This window comes from Leptodactylus fuscus, chromosome 9 (genome assembly GCF_031893055.1).
Source record: "Leptodactylus fuscus isolate aLepFus1 chromosome 9, aLepFus1.hap2, whole genome shotgun sequence".
NCBI classification, from domain to species: Eukaryota; Metazoa; Chordata; class Amphibia; order Anura; family Leptodactylidae; genus Leptodactylus; species Leptodactylus fuscus.
In genome coordinates, this window is record NC_134273.1 from 45,611,087 (window position 1) to 45,625,317 (window position 14,231).

Genomic DNA, 14,231 nt, shown 5'->3' on the forward strand with positions numbered 1-14,231 from the left:
AAGAAGGTTTCCAAGTATTTTTCAACTTTCATAGAGGTTCTATTGAGTGTGGAAAGTGTGTAGTTGATAGGCTGTGATAGTGGGGTAATACTGGGACTTGGGCATGTTAGATGCCCCCAGACATGCTTCCCCTGCTGTCCCAGTTGCATTCCAGAGGTGTTGGCATAATTTGCTGAGATGTCAGAGGACTTGGTGACTCTCCTTAGTTGAATTGTGGTTTCCCCTGAAACAAGCATTTTTTTTCCCCATAGACTATAATGGGATTCCATATTCGGTCGAGTAGTCGAATATTGAGTGGCTACTCGAAACAAATATTTCACTACTCGTTCATCTCTAATTATTACGTGTCTGGGGGCCACTGGGATGCTTCTTATTATGTGTCTGAAGGCCACTAGGGAGCATGTACTGTCTGGTGATGGTAAAAGATGAATTTTGGTATGTGCTGTGTGGAAAGTATAGGATGGTGTAGCTTTGAGGGTGCATTCACATGATACAGTTGTGATGCAGTTACAATTGCATGAAAACTGCAACAGAAAAACGCACACAGTTTTCCTGCGGCTACAGCTGTAATTTCAAAAACTGCGCTATAAAAAAAAAAAAAAAACGAACCCCAAAAAACTAGTTTGTTTTTTGGTAAAAAATTATTTCAAAAATTGTTTTAAAACACTGCCCTAGACCCCCCCCCCCAAGCAGACATACTTATTGTGACACCCCCAAAAACTGGAAAGACATCCATGACACACTTTCTTCTTTTTCTCGTAGCAGCTAAATGTTTAATAGTGAGACAAAGTATACCAGGCCTATCATGGTATATACACTGCAGACCTGACCATTTGGGAATTCCTGTCTTTATGGAGTTAGGGTGATTCTCCATCTCCTAATTGGAAAGACTGATGCTCAAAACTAAATATTTAATTGAAAAATAAAATATATCCAGCATTATTGTAAAATTCAAATGACACAAAACTCACAAAAAAAATTTATTGAGAAAATATTGGCAAGTACTTTACAAAGCAAATTATGTACAAAACAAATTTTACCCATTAGATATAAAATCAGGCAAAAAAAAAAATACTGGAACATTTTTTTTTACATTTTTTCCAATATACCCTAATCATTTTATATTATAGGGAATATAGTAGAGTAACGGAAAAGTTTTGCAGAGTTTTTATGGTACAGAGCTTATGTAGAGTTACATAAAAGTATTTGTTTTTGAAAGACAGAATTTATGTACTTGCCTTATATATATTCATTCATACCTGCAACACAAGCTTATCCACTGACTATGTTTCATAAAGGTGACAGTTCATACATTAGCACTTAGAAGTGAAGATAAGACGTATACCTCTTGAGGTAAATAAAAATGATATGCTACAGTTCAATCTACAACTTTTCATTTTTTCCATGTCGTAGACTCAAAGTGCTTCTCCTTCATAAGCTCCAGCAGTGCACACTCTAGTAAGTGAGTGAGAAGTTGAAGCAGCAGTGAGAGCCCTGTATTCTGCTAGATATCCAGATCCAGCGGGAAACCTCACCATGCTGCTCTTACCGTAACCAATGTAAGCAGAGACTTCCTGCCTGCAAAACATGTGGAAAAGTCTGACATTTGGGTGTCTATTCTGCTAGAGCTGGAAAAAGAAGGACGACCTCGGTAATTTATTAGGGCTGGTTCACATCTGCGCCCTGGGTCTCCGTTATGCAGGTTCCCGTTTCCTGCCTGAAACTGGGCAGGAAACTTAAACCTGTAGTAATTTTTCAAACCCATTTTTTGTTATTTATTATATGCACAAAAGCTCCTAAAAATAAGTGTTCAACATGTGCAGAGCTCATTCATATTACTATGGCCTACACCCGCATTCATTTGAATGGGTTTGAAAAGTGTCCGGCCGTGAGCGCCGGTGACCATTTTGTGCTCTCTGTGACGAAACCATTTTTTTTTTTTTTATAACCGGACACAGAGTCGGACATGCAGGACTTTGTGTCCGGTTAAACAAAACTGTTTCACTGTGGAGAGCTCAGAACACTCACTGGCGCTCACAACCGGACCCGGTCTGACAGGTTTCCGTCTTCTTCCAGCAGAAGACGGAAACCTCAGAACGGAGACCGAACACTGGTGTGAACCTAGCGTTAAATGGAAACTTAAATGTTCATAGTTGGAGGTACAGTTGTTTTCTACATCAGGTAAAACCATAGTTATGATTTTTCCACTCTTCAATCACCATATTTGTAGGCTGCGTTCTTGCATTGTCACAAACAAATGAGTCATTTGAGTCCTGCTCCTCCTTTACTTGTACAGAATTTACTGAAAAATAAAGAAAGTTTTGTTTTCATTTTAATATACACATTATCTCAGGTTATAAAACATCAATATTAAAAATGAGCTAGTTACTTATCTAATAATAAATCATATTGAGGGCTATCACTGATCTAACTACAAGTTATAGAAACTAGATTTTTGGAGAGGAGAGTTTGATCCAGGGATCTATTCTGATTGTCATATGCTGGAGTTCATAAAGATTTTTTTCCCTCTTCAGGATCAACACTAGGTTTATAGGTTGAACTTGATGTATTTGCATAGTTTTTTTTCAATCTTATTAACTATGCAACAAAACTACAAAATTAGCTCTGAAAGGAAACAAAGATCAAATTTATACAGAAACATTACAATACAATATAATACAATAAACAAGTCCAAGTAAAAATAATACAGAAAACGTACTAAATATGAAATATTTTAATGAAACGCCACCTGACTAACATGGTCTAGAACAGGTAGGCAACTGTCAGCACTCCAGCTGTTGTAAAACTACAACTCTCAGCATGCATACTTGATCCGCTGTTCAAGGAAGTGAATGGAGCATGTTGGGAGTTGTAGTTTCAAGGCAGCTGGAGTGACAAAGGTTGCTGACCCCTGGTCTAGGATCTCGCTTCTGTGCATTTACCAGAAATTAAAATTCATGACCCAAGCTACATGCAGGTTTCAAATATTAACCCTTTCACTGCCAAGGGTCTCTGGAAATTGTGCACCTCCAGTAGCCAGTGCAATTTTGAGATGGATAAATTAAAGCTAAATTGCAACATTAAAAAAGCATCCAACCCTCCATACCTAAATATTTTCTTAATGTAGACACCTGCAGCATTGTCTCAATGCCACTTGGTACTGTATACGAAAAGGCACCTTCATGCAATTTTGATTTAAAGTGAATGTTTTATGGAAAAATGCAAATAAATGTATATTAATTGTTAAAAGTGGAAACCAAACAATAAATTATATGCACAAAACCTCCTAAAAATAAGTGTTCAATATGTGCAGAGTTCATACATATCACTATGGCCTGAACCTGCATGCATGTGTCTTCAGAAAATCGCTAGAACTGGAAGGAACAAAAATCTGCTTTGAAGCTAGAAATGTTAAAAAAGTATAATCCTATAAAATGTAGTGATTACACACCATGAAAAGTAAGTGAACCCCTAAACCCTATATATTTTTTGAAAGTAGACAACCTGAATATTACATGTCTCAATGGGTTATCAATAGCCACATCCACCTTCATGCAACTTTGAGACAAACGCAAAACATTTTTTGAAAAAATGCACATATTTGCACCTATTGCACCTAAAACTCATGTTCAATCTCATATTCATATACAAAATACATTTAAAATAATAGCTTATGGTGTATACAATGTGTATATACTATATACTATACTATATGTAGCGAAAACATCAACTACAACTAGAGCTCAGACTACCTAAAACACGAATACAGAAGACAAGCAGGATTTTGCTGTTATTCACTAATATGTTAAAAAGCTATACTGCACCTACCAAACGGTGACTGTGACACCAAAATCTAACTTTTTTTGAGATTGCACAGCATACCGTATATAAAAACACAACTTAATGTTTCATATATACAACCACCTTCATGCAACGTTGCGGCAAACAAATTGCTAGCAAAAAATGCACAAAAACTCTAATTTGCCACTAAACTGCGACTCATGCAATCCCTTTCTGCAAACAAAATGTACTTTCTAAAAAACTGCAAGATGTGAGGAGTTCATACATACCACACATGTATATTTACAGGGGTGGGTGTTAAAGAAACGCCAAAATCACAGAAATGCGCCAACCCATTTTGTGCATGCAAATTAAATAGGATTTTACATAAAAATATTATATTCCATCCCCCTATAAATATTTTCACAATATATACGTTCATCTTTAGTGATAATCGTTATTACTATTATTTTAGCGTGTAACGAATATCACTAGAGATGTATTTTACTGTAGAAAGCTCAGGTATAGACAGGACAGGGATTGAGTGAAATGTAAACTTTATTCATGATTTTGTGTATATGTTTGGTGCGACTTTTTTTTTGGCGCTGCGACCTGGACAATGGTAAATGTCTGGGTCACAGCGCCAATAAACTTCCTGGTTATGTTCAGGGGGCATAACATAAGAATACACCTCTAGTAAAGCTCAGGGGGGAATTATATTATATCTTTATGTGACAATTAGAGCGCCAAAGTATAGTATGCTCTCTGATTGACAGGAGGGGGGAAATAGGGACTGAATCCCTTCTCCCCCCCTCCTGGGGTCAGATACAGGTTGTACAGAGGGACAGAGAAAATGCTTCTCTGTCTCTGTGTGCACGCTGCAGGTGCTCCGCCTCCCCCTTCCTGTTTCACTAATGCTTCCTGAGACAGGAGGGGGGGGACAATTTAAAGTCCTGTATCTCAGGACTTGTTTGGGCTATGAATATAATTTTAGATTAATTTTAAAGATGAGAATCTCATGTTTAAAATGATACCAAGATCTTCATAATAGCCCTTACAGATTTTTAGCGAATTACTGTTAAAAACGCTGTCGGAAATTGAGATATTCAATGATATTTCTATCTCCAATAGCGATTTCAACAGTGAATCTCTTTGGCACAGTAAGGGTTAGCATGAAGAACTTGGTATCATTTTAAAGATGAGATTCTCATCTTTAAAATGAATCTAAAATTATCTTCATAGCCCAAACGAGTCCAGAGATATGGGCATTAGAAATAAGTACATAACAGCTACATCCTCAGCTAGGCAAGTGACACCCAGGGAGGACGTAGAGCTACGTCCTTGGCAAGAAAAGGGTTCGAGAGTTTGGAGTTGCATCTAACACACACCCTTAGTTGTTACAGAGTAGAAAATACAGATTACCTGAACATACATTTGCTAAATTTGAACAGAAAGTTATGTTAATATTTTCAAAAGAGTAATGAAAATTGCAGATTTGTTTATAATGGTAGTTGTCAATTCATACATTTCCAAAAGGAGCAACCGAATAAAGCAGAATTCTATCACCACTGGCAAAACTAAAGGAAAGACCAAAATCTTATTAATTTTGTACAACTACTTAAATCATAAACAAGACACAAAACAATGTGTAATAGCAGAACATTCTGGCCTCATGACACATAGCACAAATAAATTAGAATTATTTTAATTAATGGCATATGGTTTTCCAAATGAAAAACACAACAGCAAAAAAAAAGAAAAAAAAAAAAAAAAAAAAGATAGAATCACAATAATAGAACACAGTAAGTCCATTATACCTATGGAAACGCTTTCTGTGAAACACGCCGCAGGAAAAAACGATTTTTCCACGGGTTCCAGTGCTGCCTGAGTCCACACTGGTCCCTACTTCAAGATTTCTATGGACATACAGGCAATGACGGGTCATAGCAAAGTCCAGTCATTGTCAACTACATGGCCAGCAAACTGATCTGAAAATTTGTCCATGACAAGCAAAGCTGATCTATCAGCCACTCTAGGAAGGAAGAACCAACTTGTAATAGAAAACACTGCTTGTTCTTTAGTGAAGCCAAAGCCTAAGAATTCAGACAGTCATAAAAGCCACATCAGGAGCAACTGTGATTTCTATTGTTAGTTATTCCAGATTTTTTCCCTATAGGTTACACATATTCACAATAACCAAAGAAAATGCACTCACTTTCTTTTTCCTTAGAATCTGATAATTTCATTATTTTAGTGCTCTGATGTGCTTTCTTGTACGACGTCTTGATGTATTTTCTTTCTGCAACAACAAAATAAGGAGTTAAAAAGAATCTAAATATATTACTTTAAGTGAGGTCTGTGCAACAAGCACATTTTATATTTTGATGTACTAGAAGGCAATAGCAGTCCTTTAGTGCAGTGTGGGATATACCGATAGTTTGGAGCAACAGAGTTGCCCTTGATGATCTGTTTTATAGGGTTAAATGAATTCAATTTAGATGAGCTTGATCTATTTAGCTGGGTTGCTGGTTTAATATGCTTTGCCCTGGTGACAGACTCCCTTTAAAGACGACCTTTCATGTCCTCATGTAAATGCGGTTTCATATACTACTAGAAAGAAGACAATGCACGGAATTCAGTGCACTGTTGTGCACCGGGGCTGGAGATATCGGTGCCAAAATCTTCCCATTCCCCACTGTTAGAAGGGTGTTCCTCACAGCCTAGCGTCATCGCTGTAAAGAATGCCCCCCCCATCCCCGACATTACTCGTCCATAGCCCCTGTACTGTCAGAGGGGGCTTTTCTTAGGGCAGCTGTAATCTACTTGTCCATACCACAGGCAGGTTTGAAATGCCCCACACTGTCTCTGCTCTTTGTATATTACATTGGATGAGAAGTAAATGGTCCCCCATGTATTTGTCCTGTACCCCTTTTAAAGTTTGTGCGGTTACCTCCATAAGGAACCTCAAATGGACAAAGAAAGACATGAGGTAAACACTACACTAACATGTATATGAAAAAATATAAAAAGAGGTTTTTTTATTGAAATACATTAAAAAGGATGAATACACATAAATATAGGAAATTTCCCAATGGGTCGACACTAAAGTGGATGATAAATTCCAATATTATTAATAAATATAGTATATTTATTAAAAGGATACACAACATAATAATCAAATGGGTACAAATATTGTCCCCTGAGGCTCACAATAAATCACCAGTTTTTATGAATGAATAGTTAAAATGACCACAAAAGGGCAGTATAGCAGCACAAAAATGTCTCAAAAAGTACCCCATCCTTCATCGCACCTCCTTTCGTCTTACCATTGTCACGTGTTCTATCTACCCGAAGAAGTCTGAAGCCATCCATGTGCTAGACTAGGCTAGACAGTCCACAGTAAAAGAAAGAAATACCAGTCAGCCGACCGTAGGCATCTTCCACGCATCAGCAATAGTTGCCAAAGACATTTCCTTGAAAGAAGAAAGTCTGCAATTCCATGCAGGTTTCTCCTCCACGCTTTGACTACCTCATGTTGACCATGCTTTCCTTAGCTCGGGGGAGGATGGTAAGGCACATGTACACAGGAAATTCCAATCACAGAATGGTACATGTCAAATGAAGAATGTACCCCAAGTACTGAACTAAAGTCTTTATTTCTGTTGTCAGAAAAAGTAGTGGGAATGCTTGATAAATCTTATGTCCCATGCACAACGAGTGAGTAGTATGGCTCCTGGGATTTAAACATTACCAGGACACGCACTGCCTGGATCAGCTGATCTCCGAGGGGTCCCAAGTGTCAGATCCTTGCATATCTAACACTGATGATCTACCCTAGCTAGACCAACAATATTAGAAGTGCATAACCCCTTTAACTTACCACACTAACAAATGATATATTTTTCACACCCAGGAGATTGTGACTAGGCTGAAGCTGCTCACTGCCCACGGGGACTACTTGGGTTTATTTACAAGTGATTTTTTATGCCTTCAAACATTTATAACTATATATTCATTTTGCTGCAACAGAAAGATTACAAAGGACAGCCATGGAAAGGTAAGTGCTTCATCCTGCACATGTCCAGAGGAACCCTGCATGCAGGGTTTTTCTGTCCGCTTGAGAAGTCGGACATCTTCACTTGCGGACAGGGAAGGACGGGCACGGAGTGCAAAAGAACGCACCCGATGCCCATTTAAATAAATGACAGGTGTCACGGACACAGCTAGTGTCCGCTCCTAATGTCCGTGACAGATTTTGAGCGGACACTAGGAGTGGACACTACCTGTCGGACACCGACGGTAGTGTGAACGCCCCCTAATTCGTGCTAATATACACCAGATGATTTACCATTTTGTGGTATTGTTTGTAAACATTATAAAGCTTACAAATCAAACAGCAATTTTCCAAATTTTCAAGAATATTTCTAAAACCCATTTTTCAAGAGAATACTTCTGTTCTGAAAGGGCTTTGAAAGCACCCTGTATTAGGAACACCCATAACTCAACACATTTCCAAACCTGCATCCCTTAAATAAGTCAAAACTGCTTATAGGAAGTTTATTAACCCTTTAGGTGCTTCATGGGAATCAAAACAAATTGGAGGGGAAATATACAAATTTCAATTTCTTTTACTAATATTTTCATTTAGCCCTAAAATGTACACATTCATAATGGGTTAAAGAAGAAAAAGCATCACATTATTTATTGTGCAAGTTCTCCTGACTACATAAATGCCCCACATGGGCTTGGAATGTGGAGACAGACATATTTTCTTAAAAAATGTTGCTTTAACCCCATTTTTGGCATTTCCACAAGGGGATAAAGGAGAAAATGCACCCCAAAATTTGTAAAACATTTTCTCACGACTACAAAAATACCCCACATGTGGATGTAAACTGATGTATGGGCGCACAGTAGGGTCCAGAACGAAAGGAGTGCAATTGGGATTTTGGAGGGTAGATTTTGCTGGAATTTGTTTCAGGCACCATCCTGCATTTGCAGTGCTCCTTAAGTGCCAGAACAGTGCACCCCCCCCCCCCCAAATGACGCCATTTTGGAAAATACACCCTTTAAGGAATTTATCAAGGGGTATAGCAGCACTTTGACCCTACTGGTGTTTCGCAGATTTTTTTTTCCATCGAGACGTAAAAATGAAAAATGACTTTTTTTGTAATAAAATGTCACTTTAGCTCCAAATTTTTCATCTTCAAATGGGGTTAACGGAGAGGTTGCACTCCATATTTTGTTGCACAAGTTCTCCTGAATACGACAATACCCCATATGTGCTGATACCCTGATCTGCGGGCACAAGACAGCGCCTGAAATGGAAAGAGTGCTAATTGACTTTTGGGAGGACACATTTTGCTGGAATAGGCCCTATGTTGCACTTGCAGGGCCTCCAAGGTGCCAAAACAGCGGAACCCCCAAAATGTGACCCCATTTTGGAAATTACACCCCTCAAGGAATTAATTAAGGGATATAGTGAGTACCCTGACCCTACAGAGCAATTTATCCAGACTACAGAAATGCCCCACATGTGGATCTTACGGCTGTATGAGCACACAGCAGGGACAGAATGCTATTTGGAGATAAAAATTATTGAAATAGTTTTTAGGTGCTATGTCACATTTTCATAAACCCTGAAGTACAGGGTATACCCCGAAATGTGACCCTGTTTTGGAAACTACACCCCTGAAATAATTAATCTAGAAGAATACTGAGGGATAGTAGTTTTGTTTGATATTTTATAGTACCAAGAATAAGGAACTAATAATTCATGGATGTGTGGTACAATTTGAAACATTCCTTCATAGAGTCCAGGTTTTTCAGGGCAGGTTTCACAATGGTAAATTGGGTAATTTTGTATCCCCCTTTTGGAGCAGACTCTGCATCTTTTTGGGTTCTTCCCTTTTTGGCGGTTTGGGGGACTTTAGCAGGGAAATGCTGCCCTGGAACAATGCAGGTAACCTCTGTTCCAGAAGTACTAGGTCCTGCCCCTTCTCGGCTTCCAAAAATTAGGGCCTTGATGATTACCTCTTCAAAAGTAAGGAATGTCCCAGTCCCGCCTGCACATTTGAATAGCACGTAAGAATTATACAGTGCCATTTGTACAATGTGCACAGCCAGCTTTTTGTACCATGTTTTTGTTTTTCTCATGGCACTGTATGGCTTCAGCACTTGATCTGAAAGATCAACCACTCCCATGTGCTTATTATATGCCAAGATGCAGTCTGGCTTTAGGATGGGGGTATCAGTTGATCGTTCAGAAACAGTGGTGTTGCCATTTCCATAAATTGTTGTCAGAACAAGGACATCCCTCTTGTCCTTATACCTGACCAACATCATGTCCTCACTACATAGTGCCCTGCTCTCACCCCTCCTGAGTGGTTGGCCAAGCAGGGACCTAGGGAGGCCTCTCTGATTTTTACGAACAGTGCCACATGCTACTGTAGCTCTGGAAGAAAGGGACTTAAAAAGTGGGATGCTGGTATAGAAGTTATCCACATAGAGGTGGTAACCCTGGTCCAGCAGTGGGTGCAGCAACTCCCACACAATTTTCCCACTAATTCCTAGAATGGGGGGACATTCTGGGGGCTGAATTCTAGTGTCCTTTCCCTCACAAAGCCGAAACCTGTGGGTGTACCCTGAGCTACTCTCACATAACTTATACAATTTAATGCCATACCTTGCCCTTTTGCTGGGGTGGTACTGGCGGAATTTAAGCCTCCCTTTAAAATGTATAAGTGACTCATCTATACGAATTAATTTTTTTTGTGGGTGTATGCCTTGGCAAATTTGGTGCCAAAATGCTCAAGGATTGGTCTAATTTTGTATAGACAGTCAAATGTTGGGTCCGTTTGGGGTGGACATTGTGCATTATCATTATAATGCAAAAATTTTAGAATGGACTCAAACCTAGATCGGGACATGGTCATACAGTAAATTGGAGTGTCATACAAAATATCTGCACTCCAATACTGTCTAATTTCAGGTTTATGAACAAGGCCCATATGCAGCACAAGACCCAAAATTACATAATTTCTGCTGCATCTACAGGGGTCCACCGAGTAAATGATGATGTGGGATTCTGTGGCAAAAATTGATTAGCATACAGATTTGTTTGGACCACCATATGATTTACAAAATCCTCAGAGAAAAAGACTTTGAAAAATTCAATTTCTGCAAGGCCCTCAGTGTCAAAATTGATTCCTGAACAGCCCACAAAGTCAGGAATCTGCGGCTCAAAATTGTCAGGGGGTGGGGTCCACATTTGAGTATATATATATATATATATCTCACTACCTACTTGCCCTCTACTACAGAAGAAACACAAGAAGATGACGGCTTGTGTTTCTTCACAAAAAAAAAAAACAAAAAAAAAAAACTTTCTGCGCCAAAAATTGTGAACTGATGCTGAACAGTTGGCTATGCCACTGAACGGCGTTCACAGTCGCAAGCCACACACACACATGTGGTGCAAGGGATGAAGAGGAAAAAATAAATGGTGGTGTGTGGGGGTGGGGTTTCACCTAAAGGTGACATGCCATTAGACACCTTTAGATGACTTCCCCATACCAGAGTCAACTGCTGCATACTTAGCAGCCTCCTCCAAGGCTGCGACTGATAGTCTAATTAGACCAGCCAATGGCAGCAATCGCCGATACAGGGGGGGTCCCCTAAAGGTGACATGCTGTTTGGGGTCCTCTAAAGGGGACATGCTGTTCCCTAACAGCATATCACCTTTAGGGAACCCCCCTTGTAGCGGCGATCGCTGCGGCTGGCCGGTGTGATTAGACCAGTCAGCCGCAGCTTCTGTATGAGACATCGGCGGCTTGGGGAGGGGGCTCAGGGAGCTGCAGAGGGGGATGTGAATCCTCTTGGGGGTCCTCTAAAAGTGACATGCTGACTGGTCTAATTACACCGGCCAGCCGCAGTGATCGCCACTACGGGGGGGTCCCTAAAGGTGACATGCTGTTAGGGAACCCCCAAGAGGATTCACATCCAAAATTATATCATAAATCTCATGTCCCAGATCTCTGCTTTATGTCGGCATCAAACTTTAGTCGCCCTTTTATTTTTTACAGACATTATAAGGTTTACAAGTGAAACAACAATATTCAAAATTTTAAAAACCCATTTTTTAAGGGACTAATCCAGTTATGAAGGGGTTTTGAAAGACCCTTGTATTAAACCCCCCATAAATCACCCCATTTTCAAAACTGCACCCCTTAAATAAGCCAAAACAACATATACCTATAACCTTTTAAGTGCTTAACAGGATTTAAGACAAAATGGAGGTAAAATTTACATATTTGATTTTATTTTACTAATATTTTTGTTTAGCCCTAGAATTTGCACATTCACAAGGGGTTAAAGGAGAAAACGCATCCCACAATTTGTTATGCAAGTTCTCCCAACTACCATAGTACCACACTTGTGGGTGTAAACTAATATATGGAAGCACAGCGAGACGCAGAAGGGAAGGCGCGCCAAGGAGCTTTTAGAAGGCAGATCTGGCTGTGAGCAGTTTCAGGAACCATGTCACATTTACAAAGCCCTTGAGGTGTGAAAACGGTGGAAACCTCTTGAAAGTGACCCTGTTTTGAAAACCGCACCCCTCAAAGAATTTATCAAGTGATGTAGTGAGCATTAGTAACCCCGAAGTGAATATGTAAGCTGTGCAGAGTAAATTGGGCACACCAAATCCCATTCTATGTTCCCACTAGCTCCTATGACACGGACGGGAAAGAGGGGCATTCTGGGGGGGGAATCAACGCTGGTGTATTCTCTCTCATTGCTCATTCTGGCAATGTGGCCATATGAGGGCTTGGTGTTTGCGGTATTAGATGTGCTTTTCAATGCCACCATTTTGGGGTGCCTGTAACTTATTCACTACATTTTAACTCTTTCTGGGTGGGATGTAAAAGGAAACATCAATTCTGGCATTGCTTTTTAGCATTTTTTTTTTCCTGTGCAGCATACAGCATATGTAACATGTTACCTTTATTCTGCGGATCGCTACGATTATGGCGATACCTCATTTATATTATTTTTTAATGCGTTGCTATTTGTGCAGAATAAAATTCAATTTAGGGGAAAAAAATCTATTATTTTTGCATCGCCATCTTCTGAAAGGCATAACATTTTTATTTTCCGGTAGACAGAGCTGGTTGAGAGCTTATTTTTTGCAGGATGACCTCTGCTTTTTATTGGTACCATTTTGGTTTTCATTTGACCATTTGATTACTTTTTATTGAACATTTTGTAAAGGCAAAGGTGGTGAATAATAATTATTTTGTCCGGTTTTCTACTTTTTTTTAATTTTTTTTATGATGTTCGCCATTCGGGTTAAATAATGTTTTCATTTTATTGTTGAGGTTATTACGGACGCGGTGATACCAAATATGTAATTTTCTTAATATTTTTCTTTATTTTACATAAAACATTTTACATGGGAAAATGGGATTTTTGGGGCTTTATTTCTTTCTAATTTATTTTAAGCTTAAACTTTTTTTTATAACTTTTTTTTTCTGTCCCCATGGGGGATTGAAGCAGTGATCTTCTGATCTCTGCTTAACTAGATGTACGCTGCAATACACATGTATTGCAGTGTACACAAAGCTGTCAGCCTGTGTAGATGCACGGGGCTGACAGCTTCCTTTTTGGCAGGATCAACCAGGTACATGGAGCGGGAAGTGATGGGGCAGACCCGGAGTCACTGATCAGACCCCAGGCTCCCCATTACCAACACCGGCACCCCCCGAAACCGTTGCAGGTAGTGCCGATCGGGGCCATTATATAACAAAACCCCTGAGATGCCGGCGGTCATTTTTGACCGCCAGCATCTCAGGGGTTAACACCCGCGATAGGACTTGGTTCCGACCACGGGTGTTAAAGGGAATTGTCAGTGGTAACATACGCTTGACACTCGCAGGGCATGGTGCGCACACAGGTTCTGTGTGCGCTCCCTGCAGCCGCCGTAGTAACCATAACCTCAACTCCTGAACAGAACCCTGCAATTTTTTTGTTCCATATAATCTGCTGAGATCTTTATTATTTATGTATTTATTTCTATTTGTGCCACCATATTCTGCAGTGCTTTTATAGAAATTGTTAAGCACTGTCCCATATTGGGCTCATAATGTACATTCTTTGTCAGTAAATCTTTGGAGTGTGGGAGGAAACCAGTGTACCCGGAGGAAACCCACGCAAACATACAAACTCCATGCAGATATTGTCCTTGGTTGGATTCGAACGTAGGAGTCCAGCGCTGCAGTGCTAACCACTGAGCCACTATGCTTTATGCCTGTATCTATCCATAGCATATTTTATAATACAGTACCTAATACAATGATAGCTGTATTCATATTATTTGTAAAAATCACTCATTTTCATGAACACATCTGAAGAAAATGGTGGTGCTACGTGCACAGCCATAATATCCAGCTCAT

At 39.6% G+C, this 14,231-nt stretch overlaps 1 protein-coding gene across 1 annotated transcript in view; it reads right to left on the minus strand.

The window, feature by feature from the left end:
- Positions 1–1,991: 1,991 nt before the first annotated feature.
- The window catches only part of L3MBTL2 (L3MBTL histone methyl-lysine binding protein 2), a 51,485-nt gene continuing 39,245 nt past the window's right edge, over positions 1,992–14,231 (minus strand). The window contains exons 17-18 of the mRNA XM_075286336.1: positions 5,996–6,079; positions 1,992–2,302 (exon numbers count right to left, since the gene is read on the minus strand). Of these exons, the coding sequence (XP_075142437.1) occupies positions 2,178–2,302; positions 5,996–6,079 (209 nt within the window). The 3' untranslated portion in view covers positions 1,992–2,177. The remainder of the gene's footprint in view (positions 2,303–5,995; positions 6,080–14,231) is intronic.